This window comes from Sceloporus undulatus, chromosome 2 (assembly GCF_019175285.1).
Source record: "Sceloporus undulatus isolate JIND9_A2432 ecotype Alabama chromosome 2, SceUnd_v1.1, whole genome shotgun sequence".
NCBI lineage: Eukaryota > Metazoa > Chordata > Lepidosauria > Squamata > Phrynosomatidae > Sceloporus > Sceloporus undulatus.
Window position 1 is genome coordinate 204,991,639 of NC_056523.1, and position 20,305 is coordinate 205,011,943.

The 20,305-nt window shown below is 39.9% G+C and overlaps 1 protein-coding gene across 6 annotated transcripts in view; it reads right to left on the reverse strand.

The window, feature by feature from the left end:
* Nucleotides 1-20,305, reverse strand: part of DDX58 (DExD/H-box helicase 58) — a 43,530-nt gene that overhangs the window by 3,493 nt on the left and 19,732 nt on the right. For all 6 annotated transcript variants that reach the window (XM_042454618.1, XM_042454616.1, XM_042454615.1 and 3 more), the window contains 12 exons: nucleotides 19,311-19,461; nucleotides 15,666-15,794; nucleotides 14,064-14,171; nucleotides 13,008-13,161; nucleotides 11,060-11,318; nucleotides 8,803-8,965; nucleotides 7,332-7,433; nucleotides 6,521-6,678; nucleotides 5,553-5,688; nucleotides 4,674-4,822; nucleotides 3,496-3,586; nucleotides 2,129-2,299 (listed from right to left, as the gene is read on the reverse strand). In XM_042454618.1, the coding sequence (XP_042310552.1) occupies nucleotides 2,129-2,299; nucleotides 3,496-3,586; nucleotides 4,674-4,822; nucleotides 5,553-5,688; nucleotides 6,521-6,678; nucleotides 7,332-7,433; nucleotides 8,803-8,965; nucleotides 11,060-11,318; nucleotides 13,008-13,161; nucleotides 14,064-14,171; nucleotides 15,666-15,794; nucleotides 19,311-19,461 (1,771 nt within the window). The remainder of the gene's footprint in view (nucleotides 1-2,128; nucleotides 2,300-3,495; nucleotides 3,587-4,673; nucleotides 4,823-5,552; nucleotides 5,689-6,520; nucleotides 6,679-7,331; nucleotides 7,434-8,802; nucleotides 8,966-11,059; nucleotides 11,319-13,007; nucleotides 13,162-14,063; nucleotides 14,172-15,665; nucleotides 15,795-19,310; nucleotides 19,462-20,305) is intronic.

The following is a 20,305-nucleotide window of genomic DNA, read 5'->3' on the forward strand; positions in this document are numbered from 1 at the left end:
TTCATTACATTGCAGTATGTGGGGAGTAAGGTGTTACACCTATGTAAAGACAGAACCTTTATCTCTCCAACTCTTTAGCAGGCTCTTCTATAGTTAACACATATGGAACATTATCATCTTAAACAACATAACTCAGCCATCTATATCATCTCTTCTATTGAGGAACCATGTATCTCGTAATAGGCATCTGTGAACACACAAGCTTTCAACGGTTAATGTTCTTGAGCACTGCTATATCTTATTATCTTTAGCAACATCTGTTGCATAGCTATCAGCATCTAGAATGGTCATCTACAATCATAATGGGAAATATATCTATTTAGCACAGCCCAGTTGCTTCTCTTACCACTAGTATTAACATATCTGGGCAGTTTAACAGCATGTTTTGGGGGCTACGTTACAGCTACTTCATAGGGTTGGCATGCAGGATAAAACCCATACATGTGGATTGCTCTGCCTGCCACCTGAAATTGGCAAAGCAGTCTGATTTCTCATTGGATTCTTTTATTCTCTCTCTAGCTTCTGCCCTGCCTATCAGCTGTCCTATCTGAACCAATCAAAACAAAAACACTGATTGACTCAATTCATGTCAACAATTCTCTTCTCCAACTATTGGAAATAATATAAACAAATCAGGTATATCTTGGCTTCTTCTGACTCTCTTCCATCAGTTTGATGTGAGGTTATTATTGGTCAAGTCAGCTCATATGTTATTAGTTATGCTGGTATTCTCATCTCTTCATTTAGTAGAAATTCTTGGAATTAAGCTGTTGCTGGCTAACAGTCACATTCTCTAATACACAAGGCTTTCTCTTTTCTATTTTAAACCTTATACAGTCAGCCTTCTACTTTCCCAGAGATTAGAAGCATAGGAATCCTGTGAAAGTGGAGGGAAATGCAAATACCTTAACACAATAAAAGGACCAGTACTGGAGGGATGGCCAGGCCTAGCCGTGCATGCATTCCCTCATGCACTCACTCATTTCGAAGGGCTAGGGAAGCGGATGCTGTGAGGGGATGAGAGGAGGGAAGGCAGGAGGTGTGTGGGGATTTCGGGGACAGACAGGAGGAGTGCCACCACCATAAGAAGAGCTGTTTCACCTCCTTCCCACTGCCCTTGTCCTGACATCGCCATCACCATCCTGCCTGCCCCTGCTCTCTCCTACCCTCCTCATCCCACTCCCTCCATCTGCCCTAAGACCCACACACCACCTTCCCTCCCACCTTTTCCTCCCTTGTCCCATCCCCTTTCCCTGTGCGAGTGAGAGAGCAAGGAAATATATATGCCCACCCTCTCTCTTGGCAATATCCTCATCCCATCCCGTTCTCCCCCGTCCACCTGCCCGAGTAGGAATTCTGCTCTAACAAGTAAGTGAATGAACACAATAGCAGAAGTGGCAGTAAATAATCCATGAATAATCAAATTAAACCTATAAATGTGGATGGATGACTGTAATTTATGTATCTCACAAACCCATTATTTGTTTTTGAGGATTACATTTGGCCAATTTTAAACTGTAAAATTATTAACCTGTAAAACTATTTCTGAATACATAATGCTTTCTCTGTGTACACTTTAATAATTACTGTATTAGAAAAGATCAGGTAAGTCAAAAGGCATTGGAGAAATAGAAAATATATTAGCACATTTGCACATACATTGCTAAATCATGTAAGTTTAGTAAATACAGTCTGAATATCTCTTATCTGAAAATGTGAAATATTCTAAAATCCAAAAAAAAAAATAATTCATGGGTAGTTGAAATAGTGACCTCTTTGCTTTCTAATGGTCCAGTGTACACAAACATTTTTTCATGCAAAAAATTATTTAAAATATTATATAAAATTACCTTCAGGCTATGTGTATAAGGTGTGTATGAAATAAGTGTATTTCATGTTTAGGCTTGGGTCCCATCTCCAAGACACCTCATTATATACATGCAAATATTCCAAAATCTGGGGGAAAACCCCCTCTGAAATACAAAATGCTTCTCATCCCAAACATTTCAGATAAAGGATATTCAACATGTACATGAAACCTAACTTCACCTGAATATTCTGTGATTGTTGTGTGCCTTCAAGAAGTTTCTTACAAGACGTTTCTTACAGAACATGTTTACAAACCTACCTCTGACTTGTATCATTTTGATTACATTGCCTGTATATTCATAGAGCAGGACAAGGTTGCACTGAGCAATATCAATCCCTTCATCAGCAACGGAAGTAGCTATGAGAATCTTGCTGTCCCCATCTGTTTTGAAGGAGTCCAAGACACCTTTCTGATTGGGAAGGGTCATACCTAACACAAGAATGACAAGAATATCTAGATCATCAACAGAATCATAATAATAATCAGCAAATTTAATGAAAGCCTTAGTCACAGATCTAAGTATGCTGCAAAAGCATAGAAAAAGTAGCCTCATAGTGGAAAAATCCAGCTTCCTGAGAAGCTTGTGCAGATCTCAGCTCCGCTTCTTTTTTTAAAAAGAAAACTGCAATCCAGAATGCCAGCCATTATTTACAGTTCCAGTAAACTATCTAGAACTACCTGAAGCGTCAACTGTACTTTAAATATTAGATTTGAAACATCTAGGTCAGTGGTGGGAATTCTGCAACCTGTGGGCCACATGTTGACCCCCAATCTCTCTTTCAATCAGCTTTTTTTTTTTTTTACTTTCATCACAGTTTACTGACAAAGTGCAGCAACAAACTGCTTTTCCTCATCTTTGCCTCCCTCTCATGTTATGTCTTTTTTCAGGGGTCCTGGCAGTGAAGGCCCTTGGGAGGAGTGACAGGCAACCTGTCCAGTCAGCCCTCCCAAGCTCCTTTTCTTCCAGGACCCCCAGAAGCAAGTGAGGCATTTTAGAAAGCTGTCAGCCTTATGTCTCCTCCTCTTATTACCCCTCTCTACTGTGAGGGAGGCCTGGAAATGGGTGGCAAAATTGGCCCTCTGTCCATCTGCCTGTGCCTGTCTTAGGGCCCTTACATACTACACAATTAATTTTGACTCCCATGGCTGCCTCCTATGGAATCCTGAGGTCTGGACTTTGGTGAGACACTAGAGTTCTCTGGCTGAGAAATCTAAATTCTTCCTCAACTCTAAACCCTAGGATTCCATACGATTGAGCCATGACAGTAGAATCATAGTGCTACAACTGTGTAGTGAGAAAAGTGTCCCAGGTCCAGGATTGCATTATGCCACTAGAATCTTTCCTTAACATAAATTATGTAAACTGGAATTCAGGTACAGTGCGCCCTTCTTTTATGCAGAGGATCCGTTCCACCACCACCACCCCCGCATAAAATAAATTGTGCATGTGCTTGAGCCCCATTACAAGTAATGGGGCTTGTGCTCGTGGCAATGCAGTGGTGTGGCGTATGATGCGGGTGCACTGTGGTACAAAAAGCTGTAGAAAATTAGCTGCCTAGCAACCTTTTAGGCACTGCAATGTTCATGATTAACATCCTCTACAGTATGATACACAGTTCATTTACCAGTTTTCTGATTTCTTTTCCCACGGCCCATCAATACATCTGGCTTTAAGTGTTGAAGCTGGGGGCTTTCTTCTATCCAGTTCTTCAATGCCTGCAAGATTCATTTGGTGTCAGACTTTTGTGGTAATAAACATTCTAAGCTTCAACCCTTTTTTATCCACCACATACCCAATCCTTTGGGATCTAGGACAGTTTGCCTACTTAGCTACAGATTGGGCTTGACAGGACTATTCACCCAAACATTGCCCCAGACTGATAAAATGAGTTAATAAATAAAATAAATTATTTTTACCCCGCCTCTCTGTCAAAAAGACAATCAAGGCGGCTTACAATTAAAAGAATCTACAAAAACCAAATATCCCAGTTTTTCTCTCCCTCCCCTAAAACATCAATTAAACAGTTTAAGCATTAAGTTCCCCTCCCCAGTGCAAGATTATATGTATGTAGAATGGTTCCCGCCCCACAGACGCCGACTCAAAAAGATATATAATGTATTGGGGCAAATTGTACGCAAAAATCAACAGCAACTTTAACCACTCATGAGCCAGTAGTATCTTATCAGGAAGAGCACTGAACACACACAGCACACAGCCTCTTTGTTTGAAGCAAATAACTTCTGGATGAATTGAGAAATGCCTCTCTCTGAGACAACACATTGATAGTGAGGGATGGCATACAACAGAAGACAAAACTATTTCTGTTTCCACAATTGGGGTGGGATTCTTCCTCCCTCCAGCAATACCTCTCTCCCTATGATTCCATAAAACCTGTTCCAGATAAATTGGAAACCCTCCAAAAGAGGTTTTCAGGAAACATGGAAGGTGGCTAGCAGGCAAGAGGAGAAATAATCCACATTATTAGACACAGAGGCACAATGTCCACCACGGTCATCCCTTTCAACAAAGGGATGCAGGTTTTAAACTCTAATTTAAAGTTAAAACTAAGGAGCAAAAGAATCTTGCTTTAGAACTGTTGGGTTTTATCATGTATTTTAAAAATTATTGTACTTCACAGGTGTTCCAACTTACTTTTTATAAGCTGATTAAACATGGTTTTTTTTAAAGAAACGGGGATTGTGGATGTCATATTTTAATGAAACAGAAGGCATAGAGAAGAGTATTGAAAAATAAAAATAAACAAATAGTCCCAGTCTGGACCATTGGAAGTATTTCTCTTACAGCCACTAGTGCTCTTGTCTTAACAAACAGAATCGTGCGAGTCTGGGGGTTGAGATGGTATATTTCCTCCAGGATAAAAGTAATGTCTTCCAATTTGGGATTTTCACTGGATTTATCTTGTGAAGCTGCATACAGCTCGGGGTATTTGGCTAGAAGGGGAAAAAATGTGTTAAATATACAGATGAAAAGAGAGATATTTGTACATCATGTATGCTATTACATTTTATTTTACTTGTTTACAATGCTTAATAGCAATTGTTTGTCTATGAAAACAGCAACAATCTAAAGTGATTTCCAATCAAATATTTATATTTTCATTTATTTAAATCTCACCACAATTTTGTGAGAGAATTTCACCAGCAAAGAGCAATCCCAGTTTTGCATCTCTCTAGTTGTCCTGATGTTCCTTTTCTAACTTGCATATACTCCAAAACAGTTACAAAGCTGCAAAGCCACTACATGCTCCACTGCCAATGCCAGCCCCATCCATGGTCTTAAGTGGACCATGACAAGCAGTGGAAAATATCTGCTTCTTCTGGGATCAAGTTTGGGCCACCTTAGGCAGTCCAGGAGCAACCGCAAGCAAAGCTTCCACACAGGTTGGAGGTCGTGTGTCATCTAAATGCCATGCCATGCCACCAAGCTGTGTGGAAGCCAGGTTTTTATGCCTGTTTCGGGCCCAAATCTCCAAGATCCTTTTAAAGGAATTTTACAATTTTCTCTGGCAGACAAACTTTGCTCTTTATAGGCATCTGATGAGTACCTTTAATCTATCACATCCAAGATGTTAAGCTATTCTTAGTTTCTTTTTGCCATACATTTGTTGAAAGCAAAGGGGCCTCTTTTGAGGTAACATAAGGATATATTTCCATGAAGTACCTTCAAACTTAGATGCCAACTGTTGTTCAATTTCATCAAAACCCCCACTTGCCATACAATCAAAGAATTCCTTCAGATATTCCAGAGCATCACAGGTACGTGCATCTTCATTGATAATGAGAGCATCATTATATTTCTGGATAGAAAGAAAAGTTGAAAACCTTTTTACAGCCACCATACATATCATTCTGAAAGTAACAGGTGCAATGTGCACATGAGGAAAAACAAAAGACACTCTCAAATTTATAACTGTGTTCAGATGGAAATATTTTAGTGGTACCCAGAAAGCTGCCAACAGAGATTTCCTTGGAGTGAAAATGGCAAAACCTACAAGCAAGGCCTACTTTATATCAATCTCAGAGAATGCAGTTTGTATGTACAGTATATCTCAGTTAATGACATAAGTGCATTCCTGGACATTACTTCTTTAACAGAAAATTTGATACCAGGGTGGAAAGAATGGAAAGAATTGAGTGAAGTTCCTATACCACAAAAAGGAGAAGAGGAGGACGAGGGGACGAGATGTTTTTGTTGTTCAAAATGTTCAAGCAAAGTTTTTATTCAAAACTAGTACATGTGAACCAGAACAGCATTTTGAACTAGAACAAACATTTTGAATCTTCAAGAGACCACCAGAATGCTTCCTCCAAAATACATCCAGGGTAACTGTTTCTCCTTTCAGACTTCACTTTTCTTATGATTTCCATTTCAGTGACCAAACTTACATTTCTTAGGTTTTTAAACATCCTAGGGCTAGCTGGTCTCTGCTCTCTACTTTGATGTTCACACATTCTTAGTAAAGAATTCTGAAGGCAGCTGCTGTTTACCTTGATTACCTAGTCATGTACACATGGCTACAGAAGGATGAGCTTGGCACAATCCTGCTCATTCCCAGCTTAAGCTTTGTTTACTGGATTATTTACTGGATGGGAAATGGCTGTTTTATAATGCCATTAAAAAAAACTCACCCGAAGATGCTCTGTGTAACTAAAAAGACCTCTGCAAATCCTACTTTCTTCCTCCTTATCTTGCAGTTTTAACACTATGCATTTCTTCTGCACATCAGCTGTCCACTGTTCATATTTCTGGGTTCCAAAATTCCTATTCTGGATATGGGACAAAGTATCTAATGGGAAGGGGAAAAAACAGCATATTCTGTCAACCAATGGTAGAAATTAGCTAAAGAGCAATGCTACCTATACAAAATTCATTTGTTAAATAGAAATTAAATGTACAGCTAGGATTTCATGCTATTTCATATCACTTTCTCAATGTGGAAGGACATGTGCATGTAGATGCATTTAACTGTAGCACAGTGTAGAAACAAAAAGAATGAAGACTGCCTGACTTCTTGTAGTGAGGTTAACTGTCACCCAAGAATCTCATGCACACAGACACAGCTCGTGCCTTTCTGAGTCAGCCATCCACAAACTAGATCTAATACTGATATGTAAGTTTATCCAGGTGTATTAGATAAATTATTATCAAGGAAATTTCACATGATTCTCATCTCTAAACTTGGCTAATATCCTGATTTCTAGTGCACAGCTCATACAGTATGGCTGGGAACATTTTTAATCAAAGTGCTCCATTTAATCCAACACTGGCTGACATGTATGTCAACACCAAATACATGTTAAAACCACAGAATCAGCAGAAGAAAAGGAAAGGATGGGGATTTATTTATTGTTGCTCAGCACTGAAAAAAGTAACTTATTTGACAAAAGCATAATATAGATGTATGACAAAAAGAACAATGAGTATGCTGCATATTCTTACCTATAGGATAAAGTTTTCTTGCCAAGTCTTCTGTTTCAGCCATCATTTGCACTATAATGTCCACAAAGCGGTTCTGGGGCCGTTTCTGAACAAGCCTAATTGCTGCAGTAAGAAATAAGAAGAGGGGTAGTGATGGAACCATCTTTAGCAACATGGTATCAACCAGAGCTTGGCAGTAGATAACTAACTGGTCTTCAGCCCCCACAAATGAGACAGTGGTGGGTTACAAACTGCCGCTTTGCGGCGATCTCCTGGCGCTGCTGTTTGCTCCGCGAGGGAGCCGCAGCAGCCAAACCACGCAGCTCCCTCGCAGAGCAAAAAAGAAGCTCCAAAATGGAGCTTCTTCCTGTGGCGCACTTATGATGCCGTGAAGCGCCAATGTCGCACTCGCGACGTCATAAGCACCATGCGACGTGCAGACGCACAGCGTCTACTACGTCTATATGGCAGCGGCCGTGTGGAACAGCTGCCGCCATAGTATACGTATTGACTACGTATTAGGGTTAGGGGGTGCGGAAGCACCACCCCTTCCTAACCCTAATACGTAGTCAATACGTATTTTATGGCGGTTTGTAACCCACCATGATTTTAAAAAGTGATAGGAGCCTCTTTTGTTGACATATAATCCCAATAGGTTTTGGGGAGACAAAGGTTCCCTATCCATAAGACAACTTGGCAGCTGACACTGTTCCATGTTCAGTAAATAGTCTACTGAAATTATAGCACACTTATAGAGCTTAGAAAAGGAGACATCTTTGGGCACCCTCCAAAAAGGACAGGAAAGGCCTGAGGAGGAAACAGAGGCCACCACTGCCATTTGATACAGGCTCAGGTGCTAAACTATGCCCCTAGAGCAAACAGTGTGGAGGAGGAATGGATTCCCCCCATTCCCATTTGTGGAATTCTTGGAAGCGTGCAGCTACAAATGGGATGCTCAGCTTTTGGCCTGATCATCAAGTAGTCCTATAAACATTAGGTTGTGGACCAGCCCTCCCTTCCCACACAGAACAACACAGAAGGGGTAGCTGATGTTACAAAAGGAGTAGTGTCAACTACAAAAGCCACTGTATCATGATAGGCATGTTCACAAACATAAGATAGCAAGTTAGTATCAGAAATGGCACCAGTTATGGCACCTCATAACTCCTAACACAGAAGTCCATTCCCAACAGTGCCACTGAATTTGCTCTGCTAACAATCCACTGAGAAATACAAGCCTATTGAATGGGTTGCTCATATGGTTCACTCACTGAACCATTATATGCAGTGGACACATATGCATGAGACAATGTGTGTGTGAGAGAGGGGGGGGCTGTGCAGGCTGAAAGCTTGTTCAAGTAAAGGCTAGGCCTTGGATTACTTTTGGCCATGTGCATTCTGAAAATGGTAGCCTAAAGGACTAAGTTGACCAAGCCTCAGTGTGGACTAGACCTCCTCATTCAGAAGGATAGCAAACAGAAGGCATAGTTACATTTTTGGGGTTTGTAGACAATTTCCTCCAGCTCTTGTATGTTCTCTCTGACCGTTGATATGACTTCAGCATTGAGTGAAGCACAGATCTTGCAGATATATTCTATAGTCTCATTCTGGTTCTTGGCACTGCCAACTCCAAGAGAAGCTGTCAACCCTATAATCTGAGCACACATTGAAAGTAGAGGTTTGTACACTTCTTGAATACAAACTAAGCACTGCACATAGAATCATAGAAGAGAAGTCCTTTCCTGAGAAGAGACAATATAAAAGGTGACAAAAGCAGGAGATGCAAAGGTAAAGAGGAGACAAAAGGGATCCCCTACAAAGCAGTTGCAACTTAATTATTTCTAGCATTCCGTAGATGAATGCTGGTAAAACCACACAAAGGAAGAGTGTGAACCTCTCCTACCAGCCTGAGAAATACCAGGTCTCCCCCACCCACACTGTGTCAGACAGGTCCACAGGTCTTGATCCCCACAAACAAACTGTCCCATGCCAAATCTGTCAAAGTTGTGCCAAATCAAAATGTGAGATGTACTTAACTACACATGCAGGAAAACTTCCATCAGCCCAAAGCCCAGGCTCAAGGGAAGGAGGGACAGAAGTTATCTGGAAGCTGACTATTTGCCAGCACAATTGGGAGCCACTTCTATGCTCCCAGGGTAGTCCAGAAGCCTAGCCTATCCTCGGATCCCATCCCCGTCAGACAATCACATCATTCCTGATTGGCTGGTTCTGTTAGAGCCTATGAATACTGCAAGAATTCCTAGGAAAGGGAAAAACAATGTACAGTATTCCCATATATGCTACTGAGGCTTGCTTTCACCTTGGGCCAGTTACCTCCTATGTTATTCAGGAGCTGTTTACTTTTTATTTTGTTTTATTATTTTTTGTTACTTCTCCCCCCCCCCTCAAAACCAAAAATGGGCTTCCAGTCACTTCCATTTTTGTTTTCTGGCACTTGGAGCAATCTGTATATGATCCACAAAGAATCACAAGAGCAGAAAATTGGCCCCTGGATCACAACAATAGCCCATTGTTGGCCCATCAATACCACAACTGCCCCATCAATGCCACAATTATAGTAAATGTGCTTCTATTTATTTTATAATAGCCCCTGAAGAAGGCCAATTGAAGATAAGGCTTAAACGTATTTCTTTTAAAGAAATAAATGGTTTTGGACTATCACCCGTGGTGGCAAACCAATGCCACACATGCCCTCTGGAGCGGAGGAAGGGCAGAAACAGGTGTGTGCCTGTTCCTCCTCTTTTCCCACCCTCCCATGCTGTTAGCTGCCTCCCTAGAGATAGCTAAAGGCATGGGAGAGCAGCAGGCAGAGAGAAGAGGAACAGGCCCACACCTGTTCGTCCTCTTCCCCCTACCCTCCCAGGCCTTCAGTTGTCTCTAGGGAAGTCCTGTCTCCAGAAGGTGGAAGTCCCCCCCCCCCAAAACCCCCCCCCCCCCCCCAGTCCTGTTTCTCCCCCTGGAAATCCCATCCACCCCAAGCACCCGGTAACACCCAGTGTGGGAATGCCTTTGAGTTTCGGTACTTGGTCTCTAAAAGGTTTGCCATCACTAGACTATCATATAGCACATAGGACTCTGGGCCAAAACAGACCAGCAAAAAATGCTAGCTTCGGTGTGGCATGGGGGCTTGGCATCCACACGATGGACACCCTGGCCTGCAGTAAACATAAGCCAGAATACAAAACATAAACCTAATGTCTAAAGCAATGGGAAATACACACACACACACACACACAGAAAAATACAAAAAACAAAATCCACAGTATCATCATAATAAATTAAAATATACCCTCTAACATAGTTAATGTAACTAACAAATATCAATGTTTTTATATCATCAAATGTTTTTATACCATGAAAAGTTGTGTTTTAATAAGTAACCCTTTTTAAACATTGCATGAGCTCAAAGCATCTTTTAAAAAATGTAAAATGTTTTTAGGATGAGAAGATTGGGAAACCTGTCCACCACACAATGAGTGCCCTACACAATGCTGTCAAAATTACCACTTCCAACATCTCTGGTCATGCTGGCTGAGATTGCTGGAGAATCACAACATCTGAAACCACATCACCAATTTAGGGCCTCTTTTTCCAGACTTCTGGGTGCAATGTTTGCTACAATGCAAATGGACTGCTAGCACTTCAAACTCACAAGCATGCACACACCCACAATTTCCCAGTGAGAAGTGTTTACTCCCAACATTTCTTTGACAAGAGTTAGGTCTTACCTGAGGTAATGGCGTCTCAGGTTGTTCAAACTTAAGATCCAAGTATTTGGACATTAATACACTGTAAGGGTGGTTTCCAATTGTGTTGTGGCACTCATCAAAAATCATCAGCGTAAACAATGAAAGGGAAGGTAGCGTTCCATCGTTGAGACAATTCAAAAGAATCTGGGGTGTCATGACAGTGATATCATTCCCCTCAATGAGCATATCTACAGGGCAAACAGATGCTATTTCCCCACATATCCCTGAAACTGTGAAGCTGGAAAGGAAAAGATGCACACTGTTTATTACTTTAACAACTAGGTAAAATGGGGTATGAAGAAGTTAATAATATAATCAATGATATTTTCCATATCACCAAAAACGACTGTTAATTTGATTGGATTGTAAATTTCTCTACGCTGGTTTCTTATTTGGGAGGGAGGTGAGGGGAGAAAATTATAATATGAAATATGATTGTACAATTTGTATTATGCACGGTGTAATAAAAAAAAATTGAAAATTAAAAAAAAACTCATGTTGGGCACCGAAGGGGTTTAAAACTGTGAAAGAAGAAATTTGACATTTGGCAAAGCTAGCAAAGAGCAATCTGAAGATGGGCCATACTTCTTTAATCCAGGAAATGCTAACACTGCAGAGGCAATTTAGGCACTGGATATTTAACTGCTCTAACTGATTTTCATCAGTTTCAACAGTCAAATACTGTCCAATACTGATCATGTATTTCCTTTTTAAATAACTTCACTATATATTGACAATAAAAATGTTGCAGTTGGCCCTTACTCTTATCTCATGTGTTCTGATTTAAACAGAATTTATATTTTTCTTGTGAGCAGAATTGGGCTAGAAGAATAATGCATGTCAAGGGAAACCTTGAGTGGAACACACAAAAATAACAGCTCCTGGAACAGTAGGCCATCCCCAGAACTATGGAGGGAGGAAGATGGAGCTTTTTTATGGCTCCTATAGCTGTGCAATGTCCTTAGAACCATTATAGGAGGAACACTTGCTTTACTCCTTATAAGGGAAGGCCTATTTTTGACCCTCAAAGGGGGAAAAACCAGCAAGATTTAAGCAGTTGAATTTAAAAAATAGCATAAAACAATTCAGCAAAATCTGAGAGACAAGGGAGAATCTAGAATTGTCATGCCATCTGACATCCCTAGAGAGGTAACACAGACAGACTGCAGGTTCTCCCTCCTCTATTCTCATTTATTGCATTATGTTTCTGAAATGGCTAAGGAGACACGCTCTAGGCAACCCACCATAGCGGAAGGCTACTGAGGAAAGCTATTGGATTATAGCCATCCTGTTAGCTTGGAGTGGCATCAATGCAGTGGTGGCCCAGGATGGGCTTGCAAATAAAATAAAATAAAATAAAATAAGTGTGCTTCCAAATATACAGCAGGGGGAAATGGTGTGTGTGTGGGGGGAGCATTCATTCCCTTTCCAATCCAAGAGGGACTGAAGGAGGAATCTCACTCCACCTCAACCTCAGGTTGTTTGCTTTGTTCCACTGAACCATTTGCTATTTTTAAATACTAATTTTTTCCAAATAGGAGTTCTGCAAGAGTCTGCTTGCAACAAAGGCAGGCAACATTGGTGTAGCTATAGGGCAGGGGAGGCAAAATGAGGGTACTGATCTGCAAAGTAAGAAGTCTGCCTTCCCCATGAAATTTTCTCTCAGTACCCAAATTCAGGCATTGCAGAAATATGAAATTTCATTCTGTAAGGAAAGAGTGTGCAAGTGGGTCTACTGCAACTCCCATCACCCTTCACAGTTGGCTAATTAAGGCAGATTGGAGTTGCTGTCTACCAACACTGGGACTGGGTCACACCCACTCCTGCTATGTTGAATCTGTCTACAGAAATTACTAATAAGAACTCTTGCTTTTATGCAGGGTTAAGGAAGCATCTTGTCAATTAGATGGGAAGATTTAGAACTTACTCGCTTCTTTTGAAATACTCTTGGAAAACTTTCTTCTGTTGTTCATACACTGGGACCTTAGTAGCAAGGAAGACTACTTTCCCTTTCTTTCCAGGAGGCATGTTCCGGAGGTGATGATCGCATATCATTACCGACACAAAGGTTTTTCCAGATCCTGTGAAGATAAATACAAAAAAAGAAAGTTGCTTGGATATATTTTTAAAGCACTCTTTTCTAGATATATTTTCCAAGCTACTACCTATGAGATGATATTTTTCATGTCCACTAAGGACCAGATTGTGTAGTAAGATCATGACTGTGTGCATGAATTATGTTCCAAAAAGCACCTCACTTCAGGTCAGGAACTTAAAACTTGTCCTTCCTTTACAATTATCTCAACTGTTGGTATGAGGTTAATACCATGCTTTCAAGGCTGTCTGAAGGATTATTGATTATTGACTATGAAGCATTTGGAATATTTTATGTTAACACCAATAATTATTACTTGAATTAATTATGACTTTCAAAGCCAGAGATGGGAAATTTATTTGCAGCATTGTTCTTTCCTCTTTAAGTTTCCTTACCAGGACCTTCAGGTGCTCTGCCAGAAACCATTACATTGCTGGGTATTTACACCACGTTTAGTAGCATGATCAGTATTCCTGTAATATATCATTATGGTTCATTGTATAAAAGGGGTGGCTCAGATCCATTGTTTCACACACACACACACACACACACACACACACCAGAATGCATATCCCTATTAGCTTAAGTATCAAATAATTCAGACTATTATCAGACAAGTTTTCAAAGAAAGGTGTGCTGTCTGCAATCTACATGACACAGGTATAGCTACAGAGTAGGGCATTTCTCCATAGAAGCACAAGATAGGCATGATTATGAGATAAACTACTCAGACCTCAAATCTGAAAAAAGTAAGTGCTTTAGGCTTTCCCCACAAATCTTCTTTATACACCTTTGGAGCCAAGTATTTAAAAAAAATTATGTCACACATCTAATTTTTAAAACTGTCCCTCTAATTATAATTGCAATTAAAAAGCAATTTGAACTTACCAGTTGGGGCACAAATTATGGTATGTTTACCACTGAGAGCAGGCAAGGCAAGTTCCTTCTGATAGTTTCTAGCCTCCTTTGGAACATAAATGGGTTCCTGGGAAGTTTCTGGAAATATGCACAAATAAATTGCATTTTGAGGATCTTATTGCCTAAATGTTGTATTGTAAACAGATAGCCAACTACGTGTTTTATACCAAGTCAGACCCATCATGGCACTACCCTTTCCTGGTGGAAGGGCTGCATGCTCCTGCAAGGTAAGAAGCTAGGCTGACAGTAGCAGTGTTACTGATAGGGTCTCCCATGTCAAACAGGCTTTTGCTGAGGAGTCAGTCTAAATGTGTCAACAGCTACTGGCCAGCAGCAGTAATGGAAGATGAGACTGGCAGAGGACCTCTAAAAGACAACAGCAGTGGAATAGCAGTTAACCCTTAGTAATGTGCAAAAGAAGACACTCCTGAAACCTCTGACCTATGATGAGATGGTCCGAAATGAAACAAGAGAATATGAGGCTCCCAGGTTGGAAGGCACTCAACAAGCTATTGGGGTACAGCAGAGGAAAATTACAATTAGCTGTGGCTAATGCTACAACTGGACTCAGACAGAAGGGACATTCAGCTGTTGAAGTGCTCAGTGGTGAAAGGAAAGTCTGAAGCTGCACAACACATAGGAACATGGAATGTGACAAGTACGAATCAGGGGAAACCAGACATTGTAAAACAAGAAATGGAACACGTAAGCATTGCAATGTTCAATCGGAATGAGCTAAAGTAGACAGGAAAGGGGCACTGAGTCAGATAATTACACAGTGTTTTACTCAGAAAATGAAAATCTAAGAAGACAATGGGATGGCATTAATAGTGAAGAGAGAGGTAGCAAAAGCAATCAAAGTGTGAGCAAATAACATGAAAAGGACTTCAGGGAAAATCCATGAATATAACTATAATCCATGTTTATGCTCCAGCTACAGATGCAGAAGAAGAAGAAATTGAAAGTTTCTATCTTGGAGTCCAGGAGTAAATTGATCACACACAAAAAAAAACAGGACTTGTTAGTAATCACAAGAGATTGGAATGCAAAGGGAGGAAATAGAGCAGAACTGAAATTACAGGGGAATTGCTAAAATTACTAACTACGTCCTTCAAGAAGAAAATTGATTAAGAATTACAACCTTAGATTCATCCCGTCTAACTAGCATTTAGCCTCTAATTCTAAGAAAGGCTACATAAATGCATCATCATGTAAGGATGTGAGAGCTGGACCATAAAGAAAGTGGATAGAAAGAAGATCAATTCATTTGAGATGTGGTGCTGGACAGCCAAGAAGACAAACAAATGGGTCCTAAAACAGATCAAGATTGAACTTTCCCTGGAAGCCAAGATGATGAAACTGAGGCTGTCATACTTTGGCCACATTATGAGAAGGCAGACAAGACAAATACAGTGACCCATCAAACCACCCCTAGGTTACTAAAACATCTCTGTGGCTCTAGAAATAAAATTCTCAAATCATAACTTGTGCACACTCTTTGTATATACTTCTACATAAAGTGTAACAAAAATAAAGAATGCTAAAGCCAATACAGTTTTCACATAGGCTTACTTGAAGGTGAAGAAGGGCTTGCGCTAAGATTGTCAGATTCTGCTTCTTCAGAATACTGTACATTTATATCAACAATGATGTTATCCTCATCTGCATCCATCATTTCAGCATCTGTGGTATTATCATTATCTGCATATAAAGGAAGATATTTCACATTTGTGTTATTTCATTATTGTTGGCATTAGTTTAGTAAATCTATTTAGGTGACCCTCAAATATAATTCTGTCATTCTACAATCAATGAAGGATAAATCTGAGGAGAAGAAAAAGTACAAAACGAGTAATCTAGTGCAAAATTTGCCAACCCACTTTCATCATGACGTTTCTAATGCCCATAATTACGATGGAACAGTACTGCATCTCCTGATGATTTAGGGTGATTTCATATTGGAGCTTTGCTATGTATTATGCATCTTTAATTCAAACAAGCATAATAATGCAAGTATGCCTGGATACTGAATATGCTTTAAACAACAAAACATTTGTCAACGTGACTTATAAAACAGCACTATAACATCTCTCAGTACCAATCAAAGCATATATTGTGTATATTCTTGGAAACACGGGGCAAATATTTTAAAGGTACATTATGGAATCAATGTGAAGTTCTCCTTATGCCTCTCCGGTCTTCTGCTTATTGACCCCACTCTGGGCACCAAATGTGAGGGCTTCCACTTATCCCCACTTCTCCCATCCATGCATGGACTTTCTACTGTCCCACAGCTCTGGACACCAACTGGGGAGCATCTCCTAAGGAGATTATTGCACTACATTCTTATAGTGCTGTTATTCCACTTTAACTGCTCTGGCTGACTCATGTTGCATTTTGGGGTTTGTCGTTTAAGGAGGGGCATTTAGAATTCCCAGCCAGAGAGCTCTTAGGCCTCATTGAACTACAAACACCAGAATGGAACAGGAGGCAGCCAGAGCAGTTAAAGTGGAATAGCAGCACTATAAGAGTGTAGTGGAGTAATCTACTTTAACCTCAGAGGGTGGCAAGGGCAAACCTTCTCTGAAGAAACAGGAAGAGATTCCACCTAAACATTAGGAGGAACTTCCTGACAGTAACAGCTGTCTCAGAGTGTGGTGAAGTCTCCTTATTTGGAGGTCTTTAAACAGAGGCTGGATGGCCGTCTGTTGGGAGTGCTTTGATGGAGAATTCCTGCATGGCAGAATGGGGTTGGACTGGATGGCCCTTGAGGTATCGAGGTCTCTTATGGTTCTATGTTTTATTAAAGAGCAATGGAACATAATATTTAGGTAGTCTAATGAAATAAATGTAATAAATAGTATGTAATAAGTAAATGTAATAAATGATAAACAGATGTAATAAATAGATGTAACAAATACATCCAAATTGCACCTCACTCTTTCATATCCTAACCAAACCTCTACCTCATCTTTATCGGTGACCCTGGCTAACCCACCTCCTAACCACTCCTAACCCTAACTAATTCTTAATTTTGGTAGATCAACTGACCAACTGCTTTTTCAAAATACAAAAGAAGAAGAAGAAATCCCCTCAGACACTCCAACAGCCACCTCTCACTCCCAACATTCCATTCTCTCAGCCTCTCCTGGCAGATCCTTGCCTTAACTGCCATGGCTCTGTGCTATGGAATTCTGGGGTTTGTAGTTTTATGAGATATCTAGCCTTCTCTGTCAGAGAGCTCTGGTGCCACAACAAACCACAGCTTCCAGAATCCGATAGCACCGATTACATCTATTACAACTATTATACGTTACATAAATTAACATACTTCATCTAATAAATGAAACTGCAGTGAGTGTCCCCAGCACCAACTACCAATTTGGAGGGCTTTAAAAGATTAAACAGGGGAAAAAAATACACAAAGCCACTAAAAATGCCCCCCAAAATAACTTTAGAATAGGGACATGAAGAAAGTTCATTAACGTTCACATCCTTGATGAAATAAGACGTATTCCAAGACCTGATACATGATGTGAATGAAAAGAAGAACAGCTACATGATTCTTTGTATTTCAGGGATTTGGCTGGCAAAATTTATTCACAGCAAAAATGCAAAAAACAAAAAGCAATATTTTAGGCATGAGATAGTTATTTGCTGCAAAACACACTGATTCCAGTACAAAAAAAACCCACTTTTCAATGAAGAAAAGATACCCCCCTTCCTAAAAAAGAACATATTTTATGTGCAGAAATCAGTGTATTTGTGTACATTTTGTGTTGGAATGTGCGAATTTCCTGCAAACTAGTCTTCTATACAAAAGATAGTGGCATCCCACATTACACTTTGCTGGTGGGAGGACTGGATGCATAATGGTTTTACAACCTGTTATCCACCGCTTCAGAATTCCTTTGGTTGGTGCAGCTGTCTAGTTTCTAAAGTAGGTTTGAGGGGCAGTTGCTATTGTTGCAGTGATATCACAGCTGTAAATGTTGCAATAATTACAGTGCAGTATTTGAAATGTAAACTGCAATGTTTACAATGCCCTAAGTCTGGCTTACAACACTCTAAATACCTGAACAGTGTGCCAGCTATTGCTTTTTGGTGCAGATAAAAACATTTGCCCTGCCTGTCCGAAAATACCTTTTTGTGCAGAAAAACCACACATATTTTTGTATAAATTATTTCCCCCTAAGAATAGTGCTTGAAAACAGCAGTTTTTGTTACTACTAGCAGATAAGTTATTGAAATTATTTATTCTTGAATACTGGAAGGAAATAAGCAAAGATGCACATCTTTGTAGGTAACTGTGCTACTTGTAACTTCTTGCTTTAAAGCTCTGGCACTATGCATAACCATAATTATCCTTATCTTATCTTAATTATTTATGGATAAGATTGAAAACTAATAATATTCACATGGGGAATTATGTAACTGAGTAGATCTATAATTTAATAAAAATTAATTTAATTTCCAGTCTTATCTAGGGTTGAAGACACTTAAAATTTAAGGCATTTACAGTAATGTACAGTTAACAAAAATAGTATGTAATAAATACTAAATAAAAAGGAAAATATGAGAGGGTGAGATTGAAAAGAAGCCTAAAAAGAAAGAAAGAATACTGCCAATAGAATTTCCCATAGGTACCAACCCAGCCATAGGAGAAATGAAATGTTATACAGATAGGCTCCTGCTAGAGTTCTGGAAGGGTTCATAAGAATAGAAAACCCTTAGAAAACTGAAGAATTAGATAGATATTTTGGTACATGACATGAAAAATAATTTAATACTTTCCACAGTTATTAATTCGTAATTAATAACTGTGGAAAGCATTAAATTATTTTCCATTTCATGTACCAAAACATCTACCTAATTCTTCATTAGAAGTCCTATTTTAGATGAAGGAAGAGATTAGGCAAAGAAATATCTGTAGAATGGTGGTTTTCAGGGCAACCAACACACCAAGCCCCGGATGGTGTGTATACTGAGCACTGCCTAGCTCTCAGAATATAGGATTCCCAACACATATTGGTACACAAAGCTATACTGGAGGCCCTGAAAGTACCTAAGAATAATTTGGTAAAGGCTTTTCGGCGTCAACAAGTTCCATACTAATGATGATGTCTCTTCCAGTTTCCTGAATGGTCCCTAGTCTATATGCCTTTTCTAAACACCTAAGGAAATTGTGTAAACAGAGGAAAAAATATGTGACTATACCTTGTTTCGAATTAAACAATTTACTTTGCTTGACATAGTCAGCTTCATCCAATGCCAGCTGGAAGGTTTTAGGCCAATTTACTTTGTCTGACCTTCGCAGGCATTCTAGAAGTTTCATTGTACTTGCACCTTTACCAAAGTTCACTTTAGTCTGCAAGTGAAACCACAAGTCAAAATTATTAATATATAAGAGGGAGGGAGGGAGGGAGAGGTCAGGGACAGAAATATGCATTCTTCAAAAGGCAATGTTAACATTTGTGGATATATGCAGGATATTCACAACTAAAAATAAGTCACTGTATCCCATACATCTATTTCACAGAATGAACCCATATTTTAAATTAGTTGGACAATTTCAGAAGGCGTGGCAGCCAATTATTTTCCTTGGGGAACCACTGTGAGACAACTTCACCAAAAAATGGTGTTCCATCCCCTATATTTCTAAAAGTCCCTAAAGGCACAAGATCCTGTCTGATCTTAGGAGCTAAGCCAGGTCAGCCCTGGTTAATACTTGGATGGAAGACTGCCAATGATTACCAGCTGCTGCAAACTATGGCCCCATACAGGAAGGCCAAAATAAAGCTGCTTCGGGTCACTTTGGAGGAATGTTGCTTAAATGATGCATGCATCCTAAGAGTCTGGAAGCCATGCCAAAGCCATGCTCCTTTCCTAAGGATTGGAGCAGGGCTTGGGCGTGGCTTCTGGCCTCTTAGGACACATGCATAATTTAAACAGCATTCCTCCAAAGTGACCCGAAGCAGCTTTATTTTGGCCTGTCTTTACGGGCCCAATATTTCAGAGGAAGGAACTGACAAAACCACCTCTGAGTATCCCTTGCCTAAGAAAACCCTATGAAATTGATGGGCTTGCCTTAAGCCAACACATGACTTGAAGGCATATACGCACACGAACACACATTTTAAAACTAGAATAAAGCTCATTTTCACTACTGCCTTTCCTTACAGGAGAATCTTTCCTTTTCCCAATGTACCTTT